General features: G+C 60.5%; 1 protein-coding gene across 5 annotated transcripts in view; it reads left to right on the top strand.

Annotated features, from left to right (window-relative positions):
• RASA3 (RAS p21 protein activator 3) overlaps positions 1 to 8094 on the top strand; it is a 106242-nt gene extending 98148 nt beyond the window's left edge. For all 5 annotated transcript variants that reach the window (XM_036904823.2, XM_057494487.1, XM_036904824.2 and 2 more), the window contains 4 exons: positions 1346 to 1554; positions 2307 to 2410; positions 5980 to 6163; positions 6779 to 8094. In XM_036904823.2, coding sequence (XP_036760718.1) covers positions 1346 to 1554; positions 2307 to 2410; positions 5980 to 6163; positions 6779 to 6854 — 573 coding nt within the window. In that variant the 3' untranslated portion in view covers positions 6855 to 8094. The remainder of the gene's footprint in view (positions 1 to 1345; positions 1555 to 2306; positions 2411 to 5979; positions 6164 to 6778) is intronic.
• The last annotated feature ends 16125 nt before the right edge of the window (positions 8095 to 24219 follow it).

The raw sequence follows: 24219 nt of genomic DNA, 5'->3' as shown, positions 1-24219 counted from the left end.
AGTGCATATGGGGGTGCGTGAGGGGGTACAGCCTGTGAAGACAACCAGGACAAAATTCCATCTAGAGGTTCACCCTCCACCGGGCACTGCAGCCATACAGACTCATGCCATCTGAAGCCTGTGCCTTAGTTCTTGTGTAGACTAGTGGGGCGGGGGCCTTGGTCTCTGTAAACGAGCCCTGACTGTTCACTCAGGAACTCACACCTCCATCTCCCTGAATCCACTGACTGCTGTTCCTCCTCTGGGTGCACACCCCCACCCCTCGGAAAAGGCCCCATTACTTTTGATGTCCTCTCACTTTTGATGTGCTCTGGCCTGACTGCCTCCTCACTCACCATCCTTCATTTGTATGCAGCACAGCCAGTTGCTGCCAGGAGCACGTGACCCTTCTTGGCCTCAGGACCTTTGTTCCTGATAGTCTGCTGCCCCAGGACCTTTGAGCCTGCTTTCCCTGCAGCCTCTGGACCTTTGTACCTTCTTACCCTTCTAGCTAGGACATTTCCCCATTGAGCCTAGTTAACTCTTAGCAGTCCTTCTGAGCTCAGCTGCTTTAGCTAGAGGGTCTTTTCCTGACACCGCCAGACAGCCCCTACACTTGTGTTCACTTTAATCTTTCTTGCTGGCTGGAAGCACACAAGGGCAAAAACTCTGGACCATCCTGTGTTGCCAGACCTAGGACAGTACCTGGTACTCAGGAGTGTTTGCTGAATGAAGGATAAAAAGGAAAGGCGGAGGAGGCTTCTAGAAGCTTCAGAGAGGAAGTAGTACCTTCCTGGAAGGAAGAAGAATGCCCAGGATGCCAGTAGTGGGAGGGAGGAACCTTTCAGATAAACAACAACACATGCAAAGGCCCCGGTGCTTGTCTGGAGTGGTGACAGGAAGGAGGGTGGCGTGAGCTCTAATGCTTCTTGCACAAAAGCCCCAGCTTGAAAATAAGGGGCCCTGGAGAAGCCAGCCTATTTGTGTAAGGCCACATCCACTGAGGAGGAACCCCACAGGGGTCCAGCCCTGCTGCACCCTTGCTTTGGAGGCCTCTAAGGCCCCAAAAGAGGAGGTGCTTGGCCTGCTGGGCAGAGCTGACCCAGCTGAGTCACACCAGCCTCCTCAGTCCCCAGGGCCCCCGCCACGCTTGTCTCCCTCAGCAGGAGGGATGTGGCTTTGCTCCAAGTCTAAGGGCAGCAGAAAGCCACTTGGCTTCTCTGGGCTTCTTGGTTAGAGCCAGACCCCCGACCCCCTGCAGCCCTGGGCTTGAGGGCACCACTGATAGCAACCAGCACCTGCCGACTGCTGTGGGTCAGGCAGGGGTCTTGCTCGAGACCCACCAGCCTATTCCCTGTCTCCGCAGATGTTCCAGGTCATCCAGCCCGAGCGGGCGCTGTACGTCCAGGCCGACAACTGCGTGGAGGCCAAGGCCTGGGCTGACACGCTCACGAAAGTGAGCCAGCACAACCAGCAGCGTCTCACCATGTTCCACCCATCTGCCTACCTGAACGGCCGCTGGTTGTGCTGCAGGGCCTCCTCAGACATAGCTGCTGGCTGCACGCCCTGCACCGGGTAGGCCTGAGCCTCTCCAGCCTGCGACCCCCAGGGCTGCCCAGTGTAGCAAGCAAGTGGTTTGGCTTGTGCACCATACAGGGAAGTCGCACTAAGATGCAGCCCCTGCCCACTGGGCGAGCTGCACACAAGAGGCTGCTCTCCAGTACACCCAAGGGGGCCTGGGGCTCACCTCACAAAGCCTCTGTGTGGCCCGGCAGGAGCCCGGAGCCATGTCTGGGGTGTGTGCGCACAGGGCGGGGCTCATGCACAGAAGGCCCCCGGGGGTGTGCTGTCTTGTCTCTCCCGAGAAGAGTCCACGAGCTCCACCGTGCTGCGCACACACCCCTCCTCGGCAGACTGAGGCAGCCCTTCTCTCCTGCCCTTCTGGCTGGGCTCCTGCGGGTCATGAGTGGCTTTCCTTTCTGGTCCTGGGAGGAGGCCTGGGTAGCCCCGGCCCAGTTGGGCACACTCAGCCAGGCCCTGGGCCCCTGTAGGGGCTGTTTTTATTCTAGGTCATTTGTTACAGCAGAACAAGTCCGCCTTGTCTGCGTGTTGCCTTGGCAGATCCGTGGGTGCTGAGCAGCCCCCAGGGCTCTGAGACCACAGTCATCCTCTGAGTGCTCATGAGCTATTTCACAGGCCACCTGCTATGCCCCAGCCCTGGTGGGAGATGAGCTCAGTGTGGGTCACTCCGTCACCTCCGGTGATAGTAAGCACTCAGCGTCATGACTGACACACACCTTTGTTCTGTTCTCCCTGTGTCTGGGCAGTGGCCTCCCGGCGAACATCCAGCTGGACATTGATGGGGACCGAGAGACGGAGCGTATCTACTCCCTCTTCAACCTGAACATGAGCAAGCTGGAGAAGATGCAAGGTGAGGGCAGGCCTGGGGTCATGGGGTCGCCGGCGGCTTTTGGGGTGGCTGCCCAGGGTTCCGAGACTCGGGGGCTTTGCAGCAAAGACAGGGAGATAAGCCCTGCTGAGCCTCTGTGATGTGCGTGGGGCGCTGTCGTCGGTACCACTGGTGGGAAAGGCTCTCTGCAAGGGAGGCAGCTATTTGGGGAAATTTAACTTAATAACAGGTTGTGCAGATAAATTTTAAGGAGTTCATTTTATAACCTATCAACTGACAAATTCTTGGGAAAATCTTCTCTTGATACCCTCCCATACCCCCAAACCAAGAATTTCATTCTTTTGTGTTTTGCATAGGGACATGTACATGTGTGGGTGGATGCGTGTGTGTGTGTGTGTGTGTGTGTGTGTGTGTGTGTGGACATGTGTGCATGTGGACACAGTGCACATGGATGTGTGTGGACGTGTGTGAGTGTGTGTGCATGCACAGCAGCTCCAGGCATCATTTTTACCCAGCTTCATCATCCTTACGATTAACTGCTTCACATGCTCTGCAGAATTGGGCGGCGCAGGCAGGACATGTGGGTGGCATGGATGCCCATTCGGGACTGTGACTCAGGAGAGGCAGGGGTGAGAGCTGTTGGGAAGTTGGGAGGCTACCTTGTCCTTGGGGGGCTCTGCTGGCTCTCAGAGTCACCGAAGCCCCACTCAGAATGTGAAATTAAACTAAATGTGCCTGGAAATAAGCTTGTTAAACATTTTTCCTTCTCATTCTCCTGATCTAACCCAGAAAGGTCAGTCATGGGCTGTGGCCTGGAAAACACTTATCTGTGCTTGGGTGGCCATGTGGCTTCCCACCTGTGCCCACTGGTAACTTCAGAGGACTCATTCCAGTGCATGCCCAGGCTCCCCACCACCACACAGCCACACACGTGTACACACACATATGTGCACATGCAAGACAACCGTTGACACACGGACACTCACTCATGTGTAGACACGCGCACAGACAGCACACAAGTGCACATGTACAGGCACACACACACCCAGATGAGAGGGTGGTCCCTCAGCAAGCGTGCCACACACAGTTCTGGCTCTGAGCTTCCAGGAGGCTGCGCAGCGGTGGACTTGAGGCTGCATGAGGCCTCCAGGCAGCAAAGACAGAGCAGCCAGAACAGAGGGGGTAGGATCAAGGACTCTTGAGGAGGCTGAGGCCACTGTGTGAGACCCAGGTTCACAAGGAGGCTGGGTGGGCCTTCCACAATCTGCCACCTCTCTCTTGCGTGGGCTTGCCCAACGTCACGTCGCCACAAAGCCCTGTCCTTTGCTGCTGGTGCCGCTCTTCAGCCTGGCTAATGCCTGCTTGTCTCCCGTGAGCTTTTCTTACCTGCCCTACGTCCTGAAGGCTGTGCCTGTCTCTGCGATTGCAGCATATTCACCCCTAACCTGCTTGTGCTCAGAATGCGCCACCCTTTGCAAGAAGAGGCATTACACCAGTGCCCAGCCAAGGGACGGATGAGTGGAAGGACCGGTAGATGCACAGGTGGACAGACAACTGGAAAGGGGTCTAACACCTTCAGCCTCCCCTCGACGTAAGGGTCACTGATGACAAAGGTCATCTGACATCAGCGATGCGAGGCCTGCAGCTCCCCCCACAGAGGCGGCAGAGCATAGATCTCCTCCACAGGCCTTGGGCCCTGCCCGCAGTCCAGTGCTCTCCTGAGGCAGGTCATTATCAGAGGCTTGGGGCTGTGAGACGCTCCCTTTACATCCTGAGCATGTGGCTGCGGGCTTTTCCCACCTGACATAAGTCCTTCCCTCTGGGGCCTGGCAGCCCTTTGGTGCCCAGAGGCGGCTGCTGCAGTCGGCTGAGGGAGGGGAGATGGTCTGCCCAGTGTCGCCGGCCACCCTCCGTGGGGTGCTGTCCTCTAACACTCCTTGAGGTGTGGCACAGGGTAGGGCAAGTGCAGTGCCTGGTGGGAGGGCTGACATCTCCGGGTTGGGGCCTCTGGATGGGAGGTCAGTGCAGACCAGCCCCTCAAGGCAGCGCAGGTTGCGGCTGTGCACGTGTCCAGGCATAGCACTCGCTCCCCTCTCTACAAAGCAGGGCCACCCCCTCGGTCAGGCCTTTGGGCAGGTGAGGCAGGGTGGCTGATGGCATTGAGGGCCATGACCCTGTGGAGTGGCTAGCATGGCACCAGAGCAGATGGGCCTGGACCCTGAATCTCGGCTCTGTCACCAGTGTGCATACCCTCCCAGGGTGCTGGTCCCACAGTGACTCCTGCCTCTCGGCATCTAGCTGCAGAGACGGGAGATGCTCTCATCAGTGAGGATGCCAGCCTACTCTCTGCCAGTTCTGTGCCCTAGCGAGAACTGCCTCGTGCTTCCTGTTGCCTTTACCAAAGTCCACAGACTTGCTTGGGGGGCCTTTGCCCCCCTGACCTGTTCCTTCTGACTGCGGCGCTCCTGTTTGTCCATCCCTTCCCTCTGTCTCTGTGAGTACAGTGCACATGTGCTGCCAGGCACCAGCCGGGAGCCTCGTGGGAGCCCGCACCTCTTGGGGCAAGTGCCCCCTTTTCCAGAAGGGTTCAGTAAGGCCCAGGGCTTAAGTGATCTGCAGAGGCCAAGCAGCTGCAAGTAGGGGCTTTGGGGAGGGAGCCAGGCAGTCACCGTGCCCTGCGCTTCCCTCAAAGAGTTGGTGGGCGCCAGCCTGGCCCCACTCCCAGCCCTTCACCCCTCACGTCCAGAGTTCTCCATCTTTCCTGTATCTCGGTTCCTTTTTATGTGACATTTTAAATCTTGACAGTGTTCCTTGGCACAGACTATGATTTTTCAGTGAGAATTAAGAGATTTTCTCTGAGTTGGAAGTAAAGACAGTCAAGTGGACACCAAGGCCCTGTGACGATGACATAGCAATAGGCTGAGAGTGAGGACCCCAGACACTGGCTCGCTGAGGCCAGACTGCAAAGCGCAGATTCCACCTGGTCTCTGTGACCCTGGAGTGGGGGGCCCAGGTCAGGTGTTGGGCGCTTCCCAGGGGGCCCAGAGGTCACAGCGCAGTCGTCAGCAGGAGGGAGGTGGTGCAGAGAGGGTGCTGCATGGGTGGCGGTGACGGGCTCCTCGTCAGCTGGCACAGGCTGCCTGAGAGGTCGGCTGCCTGGCAGCTTCTCCCCCGCCCTGTGGCCTGCGTGGTCTAGCCTTCGGCGTCTTCATAAACGCTGGGTGAGTGGAGTAAGAGCAGCCTTCTTGAGATGGGGTATTCCTGGAGCTCAGCCCTACAGACTGACCCTAGGGGACCCCACAGCCTGTGAGCCAGTGCCCAGGAGCCTGGCTTGGTGAGCCGGTGAGGTGGATGGACGCAGGTCACTGGGGAAGGGCTGGTGGGAGGTGGGGCTGGGCCTGGCGCTTCAGGCCTCAGGGGCCTGCCTTCTGGGCCTGGCTGTCCAGCACCTGCCGGCTCCTCCAGGAGCTTCTGCTCTGTGCGCTTGCCTGTGAGTGATGGGCCCTGCCGGCAAGGCTGCGGGGGTCCAGGGCGCAGCCTGTCTGGGAGAGCCCACCTCATGCTGACCCCTGCCCTTTCCCCACATGCAGAGGCCTGTGGGAGCAGATCCGTGTACGATGGGCCGGAGCAGGAGGAATACTCCTCATTTGTCATTGACGACCCCCAGGAGACCTACAAGACGCTGAGGCAGGTCATCACCGGGGTCGGGACCTTGGAGCAGGAGCATGCCCAGTACAGAAGGGACAAGTTCCAGAAGACCAAGTATGGCAGCCAGTGAGTGCACCCGGCCAGCGGTCGGTCGGCTGTGTGGGGCGCCGGGGGCAGGGCTGTGGGACGGGACGGAGGATAGAGCCCTCTGAGCGGACGCTGGGGCGGCTCAGGCTTCCTGCCTCCTTCAGAGCAGGGCCTCATCGCCCTGGCCGGGGCCCTGCGGACGATGTCGGGAGACGGCTTTGGTCGGGGAGGGGCCCCAGGAAAGACTTGGCGTTGACGAGGTTGGTCGTAGGTGCTGAGCACCAGCGCCCTCCGGGGGGCGCCAACCGACTTTGCTCCAGAGGGTCTGCCCGCCCCTTTCAGCACCCCATCAGGAGAGCCCCCGCTGACCTTCTACAGAGTGTTGCCTTTTTAACGTGGTTTAACGTGGTAAAGCCACAGGTCGAAACAGCCCATGAGCACGGTACCATTTCCTGTGGTGGCAGCTAGTAGGACCGAGTGCCCGTGATGTGCCAGGCGTGCCATGCCCTCCTGGAGCTCTGTGTGCACATGCCTGTGGTCACACAGGACGGCGCCACCGTGGCTGCGTCCCCAGGCAGCTTCTGGAGAACCGCATGTGCTGTCGCGTCTGACAGGGAACCTGCGCCTCACCTGCCTCCCCGCCTCCCGTTGCAGGGAACACCCCATCGGGGACAAGAGCTTCCAAAGCTACATCCGGCAGCGGTCTGAGACCTCCACCCACTCCATTTAAGCTGCAGAGAAGGAGGAGCTGCGGGCGGGCGGCGCGCTCAGCTGCACAGCGGCTCTCGGGTCTCGCGCTGCCCCGGCCTCCGTGCTGCCGTTTTGTTCACGCCCGCGGCCGGTGTCCCAAGCCGGCCCGCCCTCTGCGGCGCGTGGCCCCGTGTGTGTCCTCGCCTTTGCTGGCTCTGCAGCGTCCGCCCCCAGGACGCTGGCACCTGCCTAGACGTTCTGCTTCAGCACTGCCGGGACGGAAGAGCCTCACTTCTCTCCTCGGAGCCTCCACTGGAGGCCCGGCAGACGGCCCTTGGCTTCAGCTTCTGGGGTGGTGTTCCTGGCTGCAGAGTGGGTTTTGTGGCTGTGCACAACTGCACAGAGATACCAGTTGGAGGATGTTCTTCATATTTTGGGGGGCATGGGGCTTTCTGCAGAGAGCTCCTGGGGGCATCCCAGTCCCCCTTCTCAGAGGCTGACTCCAAGACGCACCCACAGCCTGCAGGTGCCAGAGACGGGCTGAGCTGGGTATCTGTGCAGTCCCCACTTCAAGCACAAGACGTGTTGTTCCGCTCTCGGGATTAAAGCAGGACCCACGTTTGCCACCCCTTGTGGAAGTGTGGGGAAGATTTTAAAATTGGAAATGTGCGTAATTCTCAAGCTGTTTTTCTTAATATTTTTAAACTCTGTCTTTGATATAAAGTGCACCCAGACCTGTACTCATCAGAGGGGAGGTCACAGCAGGGCCATAAAGGGAGCAGGCAGCATCCTCATGCGAGCCAATTAAAGGTACCCGGGGGAAATTGAGGGAAAGAGGAGGCGCAGAGCTCGAAGGGTCACCCTCGCCGGTCAGGTGTCTGGCCCAGGCCCTTAGCAGCTGTGAAGCCCAGAAGCTCTAGGTCAGGGACCGGCTTTTTTTCTTTTGGGCAGGGGTCCTTCCACAGGGGCAGTGAGCCCCCAACTGGCATCACGGCAGCAGGCGCCAGCATTGGAAGCCCCGTCCAAAGAAGCAGGACCACGTGCCCGTGCTCATCGCTGTCTGCATCTGCACATTCTGTCATTCAGACCCATTACTGGATGGCAGACTTACAAAAATAGGGGAGGAAATGTTACAAAAAAACCCTTTGGGACACACAGCTATGAGGCTGCACAGACGTGTGGTTTTTAACATGGGTTTGTAACTTAATGTTTCTGTTTATAAGATACTAATGACTTGTGATGTATTTTACTGGCCCATTAAAGTGGACGTTTTATTCTTTTCTGAGGACTGGCTCAGTTTCTCAGGAGTGCCCATAGCTGCCTACGGGGGAAATGGGGGCATGTGTTGGAGCCAGGCAAGTAGGGAGCTACATGGGGTGCCTGTGATGACAGGTGAGGCCCAGCTGTGGGGCTCTGAGTCAGGCTGGAGACCAGGGTGCTCTCTGGGACAGAGTGTGGGTCCAGCACTCTGAGGGTGCTCTCCTGGGACCATCCGGTGTGGATGGTGATGGCGTCCAGGTCAAGGAGGGCAGGAAAGAGGCTCAAGGACACACATGGGCCAGTCCCCCAAACGGAGGAGGACTGGGAGGGCCTGAGTAGGGCAGGGAGGAGCTCAAGACAGTGGACAAGGATGCCCCCATCGCTTCGGTACCCCATTTCTCCTTTGTTTGGATTTCACTCTGTTGTGTTTTAAGTTCCAGTCTGAGTCAGCTGTGAAGTGAAGAATCAGGGGGTCTGCCTCTGGGGACTTGGTCTGACGTGCCCTGGGTGGCAGGGGTCGGCCTCCCTCCCCAGGGGGATGGACTCGCTGCTTTTCTCTGGCCCCTCCTATCAGCTCCAGGGCTGGTGGGGTGACAGGTTGCAGAGGGGAGCCTGTGGGGGACGCTGGGGGCCCATGAGGGCCACAGGGCAGCTCCACAGAGGCTGGCAACTTGTATTCAGGGACCAGGAAGTTCTGCCCCTGGAGAGATATGGGGAATCCTGGGGATGTGGGCCAGAGCCCCTCTCTGGGGACCAGGAACAGTTCATAGCTGGCTTTGGGGACTCACTCTTTCTTCAGACAGCCCGTTACCTGGAGAGAGAAGCCTCCCCTGGCAGCCACTGCCCTGGCTTCCGCCTGGGACTCCAAGATCGGCACCTTCTGGTGGGAGCAGGTGCCTCTGAGTCATGCCACGGGACCTGGCGCCTCCGACTGGTCGCCCCCTGGAACCGAAGATGCTGTGTGCTTGCTCGTGGTAGAAGTGCAGGGGGTTCAGGGGGTCACTTTGGCTCCATTCTGAGTATTTATCACACCAAATGCGATCAACTGTCTGCTCAGGAAGGCAGCTACTATGGTCCTGCATGAGTGGAGGAAAACGGAATCAGACATTTTCTGTGAAGCTATTGTGGGCTAGTGGGTGTTGTGGGCTGAGTTGTGTCCCCCCAGTGGTGAAGTCCTGACCCCAGCACCTCGGACTGTGGCTGTATCTGGGGATGGGTCTTTGAAGAGGTGAATGAAGTCACATGAGGTCCTAGGTGGGCCTTGCTGCAACGTGAGTGGCGCCCTCACAGCCAGAGGCTGCGTGCAGGGCGGGAGGGCCCAGGGGCCCAGGCGCAGGAGGAGCCAGCCCACACACCTCCTGGGCTCTCGGCCCCACATCTAGGAGGAGATGCCTGTCCAGGCCCGGCCGACTGGCAGACTGAAAAGGCAGCAATGGGGTTTTGGTGGGCGCTGTCTGAACCCACCTGCCCCAGATGGCCCTGCCTTCCATGTGGGGGCTGCACAGAGAGCCTCTGCCCCTGTGCTCCCTGCCCTGCCATCTGCAAGTGCCCACATCACTGCCACACCACTCGAGTCCATACATTTGATCCAGTTTGGTGCCAGATCTGTCCCTGAAAAGAAGAAGATGCTTCAATACGAGAAAACCATCCAAAGGCGTCCATCAGACATTACACAAGTGCCCACAGTGTCCACACAGAAGGCCCATTGGCTGCCCTGGTCCCCTGCCTTCTCTGCCAGAGGCACCAGCCAAGGCCCCAAAGGAGGGGAGCTGAGCAAAGCCCGCTCCCCAAACCCACAGCCCACAGGAAGGGTTGTGCTGGCTGACCTCTGAACTCTGACTTTGCGGTGACGTCACAGGGGCTACTTAGCAACAGGAGGCCCCTGGGCACATAAACTACTCATGGTGAGAGAGCTTGGAAGCCATGTGCTCTGCCTAAGGGTGTGCTGAGAGCCAGTGTCCGTCTTTTCTAAGACAAAGGCATGGAGGGCGATGGAGAAGGACACAGCAGCTACACCTGGGAGGCCGCCGCTGGGCCCCAGAGCCCCTCCCTTGGGGGTGGCCCCCTCACACCTCGAGGCAGCCAGCAAGATGGTGGGGCTGCAGAGGACCAGGAGCCTGGGCAGCTTACACCATAAGGGAGACCCGCCGAGCCGCATCCAGAAGCTGTGCAAGGAAACAGGTAAGGCGGCCATGCCACCGCTCCTCTGGGCCCAGGTGCGGCCCTCCCGGCAACAAGGCCCCAAGCCCCAGAGGTGCATGTGTTGGGCACTGAGGTCCACAGGCAGACCCAGCCTGGGGTGGTGGCCGGGCTGCCTGGAGGGCCAGCGACCCATCGTGGTGGCTGGGTAGAAGTGGGGTGAGGACAGACAGGCCCCAGAAGCCATCAGTGCATCAGGAAGGCTGCATGGGAAGTCTTGTGGGGCCACTCGTGGCCTTTGAGGTGAGCCTCAGTCCCGCTCGGGGAACCACGGCCCCCAGGCCCAGGGGCAGCAGTGAACCCGCGGAGGCAGCACGAGCCTTTGGCCTGGCGCTCGGTGGCTTTGGAGTCCCGCAGTGCGTGTGTCCAAGTTTGCGTCCAGCGGTGTTTGGCTCTCTAGGACTGCCCTGGACGTGCTATGGCATGGGTGCACAGACCTCCCTCGTCCTGGCCTGTATGTTGAATCCTGGCTCACCAGGGGCAGCCCGTAGGCACCTCGTGGCACTTTCCTCAGAGCAACAGGACCTGAGTTGGCTGAGAAAGGAGTTTTTTTTTGAAGCAGTGGCTGATTAACGCATCGGTAGGCCGTCTGCAGTCCTGGCTGGGAAGTCCAGCCAGCAGGGCCCCCTTGCAAGTGGTCTGTGGGCCATGGAGGTGAAATAGTAGGAGGGGATTCATTTGCTCACTCAGCCCTAGGGGCGGTAATAAGAGGTATCGGTGTGAAATATTTTCTTCTTTTAGTTTAAGAATCTAAAGACATGTTGTTTCAGGAGGAGGGGGCACTAGCCAGCGGCAGCATAGGGAGAGCCAACGGTTCTGAGCCCCACCTCCACCCTGTCAGCCTCGAGCCTGGCCACGCGTTCTCAGGCTCACTCAAGAGGAGTGGAGTTCCACAAGGAGAAATCAACCTAAGTCAGCTTAGGAAATGCTGCAAACAGACACCGAGGGCATGTCTCACACAGTGCCGTCACAGGGTCCTCCCCAGGCCGGGACACAAACAGGTGAAGAGGTGCAGGAAAGTTCAGTCCATGGCACTTGTGGACATTCCCACCCAGCACCACCGGACGTCCCTGGAGAGGATGAATGGCAGAGTCTTCCCAGCGGTGCACACATGCACCCCCTCCATGCAGCTTCCAGGGCCCACTGCCTTCTCCACACTGTGTTGGAGGGGCTCACCTCTCAGAAGCTGAAGAGCCTGAAAGACATCTCACCAGACACATGCCCTTACCAGGCACACACACCCAGCGGTGACACAGCCCCCCAGGCACACGCCCCTACCAGCCACATGCCTAGGAAGGCTGCTCCAAGCTTTGCTGTCCCATCATAAAAGGAGACAAGAAGGAGCCCTGCCAGCTGCCCAGGACTGACTTCCAGGACTTGACACTCGCCCCTCACACACTAAGATGCTGCCTGAATCCACAGGTACTGCGATGGCATGGATGCCAGTACAGTATAGGACAGTTCACTTAATGGGTGGGGCAGAGGGGGTGTCCAGAGATGGTCTGAGATGGGCACAGGGGGAGGAGTGAGCCGGCAGAGGACAAGCCTCATCTAGAAGAGGGACGGAAAGAACCCCTCTGCTGTGTCCTGGAGCCCTGGGTGCCCCCCTATCCTCACTCACCCCAGGACCCCCCATCTGTGCAAGGGTGCCCGGCAGGCCCCAGTGCCCCACAGCAATGACATAGGCAAGGTGGGGGAGTTGCTCCCACAGGATGGGCTCCACGCGAGGGGGCTTACCCTGGGCAAACAGGACCTGCCAACATCTTCAGCTCCCTCTTGTTGCAAAGGGTGTGCAGGGGCACTCATGGTGAGGTACCATCAGGTCTGTGCCTTGGGGCCTCGAGCCACCCCCATTACAGATCAGTGCTTGTTAGAAGAGGGTCTCGGTCGCTGTGCCGCCCCTCGTCCTCAGCCAGCCTCACGCCTTCCCCGTCTCCCTGGGACTTGGCTGCTGAGTGTGGCCAGGGCTGGCCCCGCCCTGCTTCCACCAGGCTACACCAGACCTACAGGGGGACTACTTCTCACTCAAAAAATAATCTGTAAGTGGCTGGAAGGTAGTTTAAATCTCACCTGAACATAGGTGAGGATGCACAGAAATGGGCACTCGGGTGCTGGTGGGGAGGCACGAATCGGTCCAGGTTTGCAATTTGAGATTTAGCAACAGGTATCAGACGAGTTAGTCTGCTCGTCTTTAGTCCCTACAGGTCCGCCCAGAACCAAGGAAGTGAGAATATGCAAAGAACAACTTTAACAAATTAAATTTCTAAAAATAAATTACTGATTTAAAAAACTTAGCTGAAGAAACACAGTCAAGGAAATACTCTATTCAGATCGTGTAGCAACACTTCTGAACACGCTACCACTTATTCTAAGACCCTGTGCCGCTCATGAGCACCACAGCTTGGCCCTGCCCACTGCACCTGGGTGTCCATCAACCGAGCCCTTCAGCTAAAGGGACCCCGTGTTGCCTCCATGTGCCCAGAAACCAGGGTCACACAGGATCTCTCTTAGAAAAGTGAAACAGGGGGTGAAACCTCCAAAAGTAGCCATCATGTTTTACTTCACGATGTGAGACGCCTTGGGGGTAAGGTGGGTATTGTCCACTTCTCCAGCTGCTTTGCAGCAAAGAAGAATCGTGTCTCCACCGATTCTTTCCCCTTGGCAGATACGCATTATAGGAAGGAGCAGGGTTTGAAGATCTGCCTTGGGACAGGCCGACGTCTTCTAAAACATGCACACACACATGGGCTAGGGGGCTGCTGCTTCTCTAGGTCGATTTTTAAGTCCCTGCTCGAAAACTATTGATTTTGAATGATTTGGGTCCTCTTCTTTGGGGCTGGGCTGGGCTGCGAGGCGTCTTGGAAGGAGACCCTCAGGGTTGCCCCACTGCTTACTCACGCCCCCACCCTTTGCCTTCCGGGATCGTGACTCTGGCGTGTAAGTGTCTGCTGGGGACGGCACAGGGCAAACACCCCTGGGCCTGTGTGCGCACTTGAGGCAGGACGTGGGTGAAGATGTCTAGTTCTTACCTGTGGGGAGCTCAGATGATCGGAGACAAGTACTTGCATGTCTCCATCCAAGGCTGTGTGTGCTGGGCCCGGGAGGCCTGGCAGTGATGAGAAGCTCCCTCTGAAGCAGGTCGCCTAACAGCCTGGTTCCCACGAAGGGTGGTGTGGAATTGTCCAGGTGGGGGACAAGCGTGAGAGAATGTGAGGCCCTGCCAGGTCGGCTCCCACAGAGAGGCAGGAGCCGAGCCAGAGCACCTGCCGGGAGCCGGGCCCACCATGCCTGAGGCCTGTGAGCTGAATGGAAGGCCTGGAGAAGCCCGTGGGGCACCCGTCCTGTAAGGAAGTCCTCCAGGATAGAGGCTGCCAGAGGTCGCTGGCCAGGTCCCCATCAAAATCATCACTTAAAACCTCAGAATTTCCACTGCTGTGTTTGACCCAGGGCCCAGGTGGGTCGGGTGTTGGAAGAGGGAACACGCTGCTTGCGGGGAAGGAGCAGCTGCGAGGAGGGCTTGTGAGCACCCCAGGCCGCTGGCGTGTGTGCAGCCTTGGGTTCGCAAAGAGGCCCCTGGTTCCCGCTGGAGTCGGGAAATTCCCTGCTGCACGGCTCCGCCCCGCAGGCTCCCGAGGCGAGAGGGCCCCATGCACAGACACAGCTGTCATGGCCCTGGCGCCCTTGCTCCATGCCTGTCTGGCCAAGGCCACCAGATGAAGGGTCACCTTCATTGCCCTCTCTCAGCTGCTTCGGAGGCCGGGCTGGAAGAACAGCCTCTCCGGCAGGCTCGGCTGGCCACTGGGGCCCTACCTTCCCCCACAGGAGACACCAGTCTTCGCTTTCCTGGAAACGACTGCACTATGCAGTCCCTGGCAACACCCCTCAGAGGAGCCAGGTGGGACTGGGGGAGAGCTCAGTGGGGCCCAGCCTGCCTCCTGGGGCTGCGTGGTGCCCCCAGCCCCCTGTGTAGGAGCCCGGGGCTGGCAACATGGTGAGGGTGACGCTCCACCCCCCACCCTCTGCTGCTGCCCGGCTAGTGGCTGTGACCCGAGGGTCTCTGGGCCCTGGAGTCGTGCATGTGGACCAGACAGGCCAGGCCTGTGCCCTACCTGAGCTGTGCCAGAGGGCCTGGGCTACCGGGAGGCTGGAGCCCAGCTGAGCACTGAAATGAGATGGGCAGTGCGCTGGGTAGGGCTGCAGGGCACCTGTGGGGCCCGAATCCAGACTTGCTCACTCACAACCATTAGGTGTCAGGTGGGCAGTTGGGCACTGCTGGGCCCTGGGGCTGAAGGGGCCAGCGAGGTGAGCCGTGGGGTCTGCAGCTTGCCCGCCGTGTGATAGACACACCTCCTTCCTCCTCAGAGCCTGAAGATCAGAGAAAGGATCGAAGCAGCACGGCCGAGGACTCCATCCAGTGAGGGGCTTCTGTCCCGAGAGGCTCCCAGAGTGAGGGGGTGCAGGGAGTGGCAGGGCTTGCACCAGTGTGGCACGGGAGGCCCCGAGAAGAGCCAGAGGGCACAGGTGGGAGGTTGGAGGCAGGAGGCCCCGAGGTGGTCCTCAAGCCTTGAGCCTTCTCACGTGCCCTCCCCGCTCCGGCTCCCCAGAGCGCCCCAGCCATGGTCCCAGGGTCTTGGAGCTGATGCCTGTCTCAGCGAGCGTTCACACTCCATCACCAGAACGGAGGGGCCGGATCTGCAGGCGGCAGGGCCTGTGGGACTCACTGATGAGCTGTCCATAGGCAGAGCCGACTGTGATGCCCCCTCAACCCCCGTGGTCCCGTCCACCCAGCCCTCCTGCCTCAGAAGGGCTCACGGGGGGCATGCCACAGGCTCAAGTGCCCCCAGAGCTGCTGATGCCCAAGAGGGGGAAGGGTGGGTGTGAAGCCACATCTCCATGACCCCTGTTCCCACTGTGGCTCTCATGTCCCTGCAGTCAGGCAGCCCTGGAGGAAGACAGGCAGGACCGCAAGGACAGGAAGTCAGAGCCGGAGGTGGAGGGGAGCGACTCGGAGGCGCAGGCAGAGCAGGGTGCCCCGGAGGCCCAGGTCACGTGCGGCTCCAGCACCCTCGCGCTGTGTCCCCTCAGGTCAGAGTCCAGCCTTCACTGACCTGTCTGGTGTGTTCTTACAGGGACAGGAGCCGCAGTCCATAAAGCTGGATAACCTGGAAAGACAGGCAAGAGCTTTTCACTTTAGTATCAAGTCAGATGGGGAGCGCGTGCCGTGGGCACGTGGTCCCAGAGTCATCGCGGCCCGGCGATGCTGCAGGCTGGACCGAGCCTGCCCGACCCCCAGGGAGCACGGGGCCCAAGCTCTGCTCGGCGCCAACAGTGCAGCTGCTGAAGGCGTGTGTGGCCCCGACACAAGGCCACTCGGCTTGCCGTGGGCCAGACACACGCCAGGACACCTCCGAGCTGCAGGAGAGATGTTCGCAGGGCACTTGCTGAGGGAAGGGTCATTCTCCTCCCAGTCCAAGCGGGGGGAAGCAGAGAGGCAGCTGGGTGCACTCCCCAGGACTGACAACACACGGAGCTAGCTGTGATGCCAGGGGCCGGGGAAGTCCGCCACCCACGCCCAAGGACGTCTCTCAGTGTGGACTGGAGACTCCCACCGGAAACGTTCTCGGCAGTGCCAACTGCCCAGGTAGAGGCCTCGGGGCAGCAGCACCTGAGCTGCTCGGGCCTCCTGCTTTGCAGTGCGAGTCTGACCAACTTAGGCCCGGCGGGGCCCAGGAGGTCTGCGGGCAGGTCAGAGGACATGGAGGGACCGCCCAGCCCTCGGCCTCCCTTTGTCACCTGGAGGCCTGGTTCTCAGAGACCTGATGAGAGGCGAGCAGGGAGGTGGGGAGGCCGTCTCCTCCCTCTGAGGTCTCCAGAGCTGGCCATGGGCACCTGCCACCATGCTCAGCAGCTCTCCACCAGCGTCTCAGAGGCCCTGGTGGCGATCGCCCAGACCCTGGCTGCCCTGGCTGGGGGTCCGTGCCTCTCCAGGAAGTCTCTGTCCTCTCCCCATGAGCCCACCTGAGCCCTTCACCCATGCCTCTTTGGTTTCCATTCACAGAAACCATCTGTGTTGGTGGAGATCGATCTGGGAGACCATGCCGAGCAGGTAAAAACCCACAGGCAACGCCAAACTGCCTCCCAGGAGATGCTCACGCTCAGGCCCACGAGGCTTTTCCGGGGAACTTGCCCCATGCACGCGTGTGTGTGAGAGGCTGGGGCAGAGGTGGGCCGGTGAGCTCTGGGGGCTGAGGATCGGCCTGGCGGGCAGAGGGCGCCTGCGCCTCTTCCCTATCCTCCCCCACTCTGACCTACGTGCCTTCCAATGCCACCAGAGAGACTCTAGGGCCCAGGTCAGACTTCAGGGTGCCCGTGGGCCCCATGCCCTCTTGTGGGGTCATGCAGGGGTGGAAGAAAGGGCACAGGCTCTTCCAGTAGGTGCTCAAACAGGTCGCCCTGCCTCTGTGCCTCAACAGTCTTGTCTGTAAAACAGGCATCTTTGCACCCCCACTGAGGGTTTTGTAAGCCCTCGGAATAGTGCCTGGTACCAAGAAAGGCTCAGAATTAGGTATCATCACCACCTCCACCACCATCACCCCCACCATTTTCTGTAAAAAGAATTGGTTGACCCAATGGCCAGTGTGGTCCCTTCCGAGGCAAACATTCTTGGACATCTTTCTCCATTTCTCTGCTGCAGAGAGTAGTTATCTTTTGGAAGTTTCTGGAAGTTCTCTCTTGGCAAAGTTAAGCTGTTGCCTGTCATTCTTTTCAGATTGGACCTCCTCTCTCTTTGCCTTCAGGACATACTGTATGATGGAGAGAGCTGGTTATTAACCCCCCACAAGGCCATCAAGGGGGCACCACAGGTTGTAAGGACCCGAGGAATGTCAGCCAGTGGCAAAGTTGGGTCAAGGGCCCAGGTCTCCTGACCTGCAGCCCAGAGGTCACGGTGGCCCACCTCAAGGGCACAGGTCCTGGTCAGGACCCCTTAATCGGAGATTCCTGTTGGACAGCGCCCTGTCTTGTGGGACGATGCTCAGAGCCAGCACAGCCTCCAAACCCCGTGACCCGTGGACAAGCCCGGCAGGTCCACCCTTGGTGCCCATGGTTGCCTGGTGTGCTCCGTCCCCTCAAAGGTCCTTCTGCTTCCCACAGGGGGTCGCATGCGCCTTGGGAGAAGAGAAGCGGCCCCACATGGACGCAGGGGATTTGTCGGAAGATGAGTGAGTGAGACACAGGGGCTCACGTCGGGAGTCGGGGCTTTTCCTCTGCCTTGTGGGAGGTGGATGGAAGCGAGCGCAGGACTCGCTGCCCCTCCTCCTGGGCACGTGCAGAGGCCTCAGCCTTTACCAAGGCCGGGGGGCTGCAGGGCAGGCAACGGCATTCAAGGGCCACGGGCTAGGGACAGCCTGCACCCGAGCCTGCCACGCCCCAGAGCCATACCCTGCTCCCCATTCCATCAACGAACAAACAGCTGGAACATGGTGGTGGGGGGTCCTCGTGTGGGTCATTCCAGCTTCTCGGCGTGGGGTTCTGGCTGCAGCAGTCACAGACCCAGGTCCCACAGGCAGTGGAGGGCCCACCACATGGGCCAGTGTCTCTGCAAAGGGGTCCAGGCTTGGGGCCAGGGCAGGAGCCGGACCTGGTTCTCCCAATCTGTTGAGGTGGAGGTCAGGTAAGGCCCGTGAACCCACAACCTCCTGAGGCCATCGAAGACGCGGAGAGTGGGCGAGATGCTCGCCTCCATGTTGTCCAGGGCCTATAGAGCTGCTTCATCTTTAACAATATGGAGAAACAAAGAAGAAAATCCCAATTTACCCAACTCCCCACCGCTCAGAATTAACAACTACCTCCTAACTCATTTACTTGCACATTTTTAAAGGGAATTACTCTACTTTGTAAAACTGCTAAGCAGCCATCTTAGTAATGGCAGCGATGGGAATACAGCGCCAGGGAGGACGCACTGTGAGGCCCAGTCCGGCCCAGGCAGTGGCACCCAGGGAACACGGACTGGAGCACAGATGTGGTGCGGGTGCGCCCGTGCTCCTCCGTGGCGCCACCGCAGCTCCTATCGCCCGCTCCTCCTTTCGGCCGGAGCTGCGATCACTGCCCTCCCCCGACCTGGGCGTCTGGGGAGTTTCCGCAAGGAGGTTTTACTCCATCTTACTCAGGAGACCCCGTGTCTCCTGTGAGCTCCCCTTACACTGGCCACACCCAGGACGTCAGGGCTGCCCTGTCCTTGCCCCCAACCTGGGCTTATGATGGGCAGTCTTTCCTGAGCTACCCTAGTCCCCTTTCTTAATGGACATGCTGATAGATTTGGCCACGGTGGATGCAGCTCGGTGGATTCATTTTCTGCCCCAAGGGACAGACCATCCGCAGTCCACCCTCTCGGTTACCTGGGCTTGGCTCCCTGCCCTGTGACTCAGCTGCCCCAGAAAACCTGCAGGATGAGCCAGGGCCCCGGAACCAGGACCGAGCCCCCTCGGCCAGCGGGAGGGGTCTGGGGGCCCTCCGTGGGGGGTCCGCTGTCTGCCCTGCTGCCCTGCCCCTCTGCAGTCTGTCTGAGAGCGAAGCCCGCTCTGCCCAGCCCCCTACCTCGGGCCCGCGTGCCGGGGCTGGGCACCTGTGTGCTGGCAGCCTGTGCCTGCCCGTGTGTCCTGCCTCATCCCAGAGGCAGCCTTGGCTGGAAATGGAAACCCAGAGACCACTCCACAGGGGGACAAGCACAGGCGAGAGGCTCTGGAAACAGGCCGGGCTGGTCAGGGAGCCGATCCCGTCCCCCCTCATGACAGCCTGGCTTTGAGGTCAGGAGCTGCTTGGCCACTGGCCCTTGAGGTCTCTGGCATTAGGGGGTCTCTCCGGCTCAGGCCACCAGGGTGGCTGGAGACCACCTGGGCAGCTGGAGGGGAGGCAGGCCCGGCTCTGTGCAGGGCTCGGAGCTGTGCACAGGGCCCGGAGCGCCCCCTGGCTGCCAGCCCCTGGCTCCCCTCGACTCGATGAAGTGGAACCAGCAGCTGGGGAGGAGACCCTGTGGCAGGAGTTTGGCACTGGGCTTGCTGCCCTGGGCTCCATGTTCCAGGCGCAGCGGCCCGGCTGCCAGGCTGGGAGACACCCCACTCTCATCCTGCACCCCTCTTGGCCCCCAGGACAAGACCCAGCCGGTTGTGCTGCATCCCGTTTTCCACCAGAAGGAGGGCGCGTAGCAGGCATGGAGAAGGTACTTTGCGCTTGGAAATGGGCTGGAGGCCAAACGGGGGCAGCCTGGGAGGACGGGGAGTGCAGCAGAGGGGGCTGGGCCACCTGCTCGCCTCTGCTCAGCCTCCCCAGCACCCTCTGCTCGCCATCCTGTCCCTCGGGTGGGCCAGACAAGCAGCCCTGACCAGTGCTGTTCACACCAGCTTCAGGGGCGCCGAAGACCTCCCAGGCGTGACTTGCTGACCCCTGGGAGAAGGATGATGCCCTCTTTTGAAAAGACACAATAAAGGGTGAACAGAGGACACGCTCCCTCAGGCCCTCAAGGGACCCCGGCACTCCATATATCTGGTTCCCCACGACGTGCACTGGGAAGGGGCAGAGCTCGGGGGCTGCCAGCGTGGAGGCTGAGTCTCCCTGGCCCTGGGGCACGCCAGTGGCCCTGACCACACCGCCTACCCTTCAGATCCTGCGAATGCCCGAGGTCGATCCCCCACAGGGCCCTGTGGTGGGCCCACAAGTGTGGCCCCAGGTCCATCTTGGGGGAGCCCCAAGGGGGTTGGACGCTGTTCCCTGAGGGCCTGGGGGCTGAGCTCTGCAGCAGGAGAGGAGCGTGCTTGGAGCTGGCTGTCTCTAGGGCCTTGGTGAGAGCCAGGAGGGCCACTCAGGGGAAATCAGGGCACCGAGGATGCTGCCCACAGGGAGATGGTCTGGGTGCCTGGGAGTTCCCATGTCCCACTGGCTTCCTCGTGGCAAAGCTCCACAGGCCACGTGGATGCATGTTTGCATGCTCATGTGGCTCAGCCTGAGCCTGATGACGTGTGGGCCAGCCTCCTCTGCAAGACACACCACATGCTCGTTCTCCTCACGTGTGTAGTGTGCACATATGTGCGCATGGCACACACTGCCACCCAGATGACAGCAGGGAGGCTCAGAGGCAGGCTGGCCAGCTTTCCCAGGCATGGCGCATGGGCCAGGCTATCAGACAAGCGGCTAGCAGGGAAGGTGCTCTGCTGGGCACTCACAATGCACCAGGCGCTAAATGCCACGCGCAGGTAATCTCACACACCCTGGGGCTGCTGCTTATCCCCAGACAGGGAGCCGCCAGGCAAGTGCCCGGGGCCCCACACCCACAAGACAAGGGCGGCCCATCCCTGCACCTGACCACCGGCTGGAAAGGTGCCAGGAAGCTTCTGGAGAAATGGCTGGTCTCCCCCTTGGGCGGGTGAGAGGGGGAGGCCTCTGCCCCGGGGTCCCCAGGCCAGGCCTTCCGCAGAGCCGCTCAGCTGGTTGTTTCCCTGGTCCCTCTGCCTGGCAGAGGCCACAACCAGGAGCGTGACCGTCCTGGGGCCACCCCTCACCTCTGTCTGTTGATCCCTCCTGCCGCTTGTGACTGGCCTCATTCTGAGCCTCCTGCTGCCTGTGCTGTGGCCACAGTGGCCTCCAGGGAGAGGAGGCTCCATGTTTGCACACGTGGCCTCTGGGTTTGTGGCCATGACCTCTCACTAGTTCAGAACATAAACCCTCCAAAATCAGACGCATGTTTCGCTTTTCTTTGGGCCTCTGAGCCTCAAGGCTTGGAGGGGTTCTGTCCCTCTTCCATTGGCTGGGGGTGTCTGCAGGGGCCCTGGGTGGGAAGGAGGGTGCCTAGGGGCCCCAGGGCCTGGTCTGCAGGTGGTGGCTGTGGGTCCTTTCTGCTCACACCCACCCCATCCCAAGTGGCAGCAGGTGGCTCTGGAAGCTGAAGAGCCTCCGTCCTGGGCACTGCCTGCCACCTGGAGACTGAAGAGCCAACGACCCTGAGGAAATCATTTGCCCAGAGCAGTGAGAACCGGGAATCTGGTGCTGGCAACACAAGGCACCGGAACAGCCAGCTGTCCAAAGCTGGAGGGAGCCAGGCCCGCCCCTGAGGGCGCTGGTGGCCTAGGGGCTCTTCCTGTCTCAGCCAGCCAGGGCAAATGGAAGGGGGTGACATGGCGCTCACATTCATGGGGGTGGTGAGGTCGACTCCCCTGGGAGCCTTCCCCTGGCCTCCCTCTGCTCGGAGCACCCGGTCCCCAGGGCCCGCAGCCTGTGCAGCACTGAGGCAGGCTGACCTGCTGGCACGTCCGGTCACAGGAAGGCTTGGCCCGTGGTACTGGGTGCCGGCCTCGGTGGCTGCGGGCCGCACACCCAGCCTGGCACCCCTTTGGTCCCTGTGGACTCCCCACCTACTCAGACACCAGTAAGTGGGAGGCCACCAGTGCCCTTGGGCAGCCCCAGTGAGCCACCACCTTCACTGTGGCACGACCCCCCCCGCCCCAGACGCCCCACGGCAGGGCCTCTGACTTTGTCCCCAGACCCAAGAGACACTGCCGCTGAAGGCCAGGTGGGGACCTGGCTGCTGTGTGACACCTGCAGACGGTCGCCTCTCCAGTGGTTCTCTCCTGGATACAGAGAGCGCTGCGTGTGGGAATGGAAACGAGCTTTTTACAAGGTCAGCATCACACTGCATCAGTTTGTTTTTCACAAGTTTTCATTTTCACAACATTTTCCCCAGTGTCATCCATACATGTCTGTCGAACCTCTCTGAGTGCCAGGGATGCGGTGGTGACGAGGCAGACCCCTGACCTCCTGGAGCTTCCATCCCAGTGGGGGTGACAAAATGGGTGTCCAGTGCATCCCAGCTACCTGCGCATGGTTCCCTAATCACTAATGACGGCACCACAAAGGGGTGCTCGAAGCTGCCGCCCACAGGGCACGGCCCAGCGCACTCAGCACTCAGTGAGTGCGAGGCCTGAAGCTGCGCTGGGGCAGGTGAAGAAGGGGTCTCGGAGAGAGCAAGGTGCCAGCCGTGACCGAGGGGTTGGTGCTCCATGCCAGGCTGAGCAAACTGTCCTGAGCAGCTCTGCACGTGTCGAGTCAGTAACTCCACGACAGCCTACATACAAGGGAGACGGGCTCTGTCATCACCCCTGTTTTGTAGCTGAGGGAATGAGGGGCACAAGCAGGACAGCGAGGAGTCCGAGTCTGGGGGGCCCTGAGGGACTCAGGGGTGCCGGTCCGCATGGGGCACCCCCACAGCCGCCACCCTCAGAACAGCTGCCCCCAAGGGCAGCGTGTGAGCACAGTCATGCCACCTGAGCCAACCTGGCACAGGGACCCCACCAGCCCCGCCTCGCCCCCTGGTGGTGGCCCCCGCACAGCGCCCTCAGCCCGTTGCAGTGGGGAAGTCACTGGGGCCTGAGGCCTGATGGGGAGACTGGGACCCCGCGACCTCGGGGACTCTGTGGCCTTGGGGACTCGGCGACCTCGGGAACCTTACCTCTTCCAGTTTCTCACTAAGGGGCAGGCAGAACATGAACATACTGCCGGCCTGTGTGCAGGTCACGCTCGAGCTTACACACGGCCCAAAGGTCAGGTGCCCATGACCTTGTGCCCTGTGACCCCACAAACTCCCTCCTGAGGGGAGCCCCAGGTGCCTCCCAAGGCTGGAGGATGCTTGGCTCCTGTGGAGCCCTCCAAAGATCTTAAAATACTGCCCCCCACAAGACAGCCTCCAAGTGTGAACACCCAAGATCCCAGCCCCCAGCAGCACTGGGGAAGGCCAGGGTCGGCCTGGCTGCCCTTGGAGGGGAGGGCTCCCAGGGCCGACGGGCCTCAAAGGCAGCCCAGAGCTTGTCGGGCCTGGGCAGGGGGGAGGTGCTCCTGCATCCTGCCCTCCTCCCAGGAGCCTGTTGTTCCTTCCCAGAACACAACCCAGGTGCCGCACCGAGGCAGACCCCTGTGCCCCAGCCAGACTCACCCAGGGTGTCCCCTGCACCTGCACTGACTTGGTACAGGTTTCCAGGTGAGGACCGTGGACACAACGCAGGGTGTTCGCCATGTGTTCGCTCCTTATGCCATGCTGGGCTCAACAGGTCCAGGACACGGCCGTGGTGTGATGGCCTATGGGAAAAACCATTTCTGGTCCTGACAAAGGTGACCCATGTGGATATGGGACCCTCATCTCGAGCAGGGAGCTTGTCCTTGGGGCTGGGGGCACGGCTCCTGGGTGGGGCAGGATTTTGATGGGTTCCCTTTAACAGGCCATGAGACTCAGCAGGAGCAGACACTCACATGCTGCAGGTGACGAAACTCAGGTGCACGGAGGCAGGGAGGGCAGGTGCCAAGGGCGCCCGTCAGCCCCGATCCCTCTGCTCCAGCCCTGGTTTGGCATGACTCCTCTAAGGATCTGGGAAGTGTGGCTTCTCTCATGGCGTAGACGTGCATGTCTGCTTCAGCAGCTGGTTTGCTTGCAAAACGTCAGTCAATATCCAACTTGGAGACACAGGATCCTGTCAGCGGCCGCTTCAGCTTTCTGCTGCCAGGTGCCCCGGCTCGTCTGGAAATGCCTCCCTGGAGGTGCCTCATCCCATAGCTGCCCTGGTCACAGGCTGGCCTGTGGGCAATTAGGACCGGTATGGGGCTGAAGTGAAGCCCACAGACACAGGGTGGGGGCGTGTCATCTGAATGGGGGACAGAATGGTGGGTGTTGGGGTGCAGGGCAGGCCGGCCCTCAGCCAGCACGAGACTTGGGGCTAGGATGGCTGATGCCCTCTCCTGGCCGAAGCCTGCTGGCCCTTGTCCTGACACACATGGAGCCATCTGGCCCCTGTGCCAGCGCCAGCCCTTCTAGAGAGGGTGTCCTGGGGGACAGTGCTGTGCTCACATCTGTGGGGAGCATCCCCCACCGGGCTCCAGAGGCCAGAAAGGAGTGTCCCTTCCCTTCTAGA

Source organism: Manis pentadactyla, chromosome 17 (genome assembly GCF_030020395.1).
Source record: "Manis pentadactyla isolate mManPen7 chromosome 17, mManPen7.hap1, whole genome shotgun sequence".
NCBI lineage: Eukaryota > Metazoa > Chordata > Mammalia > Pholidota > Manidae > Manis > Manis pentadactyla.
Note: the sequence above shows the minus strand (reverse complement) of the source record. Positions and strands in the feature narration are given on the sequence as shown.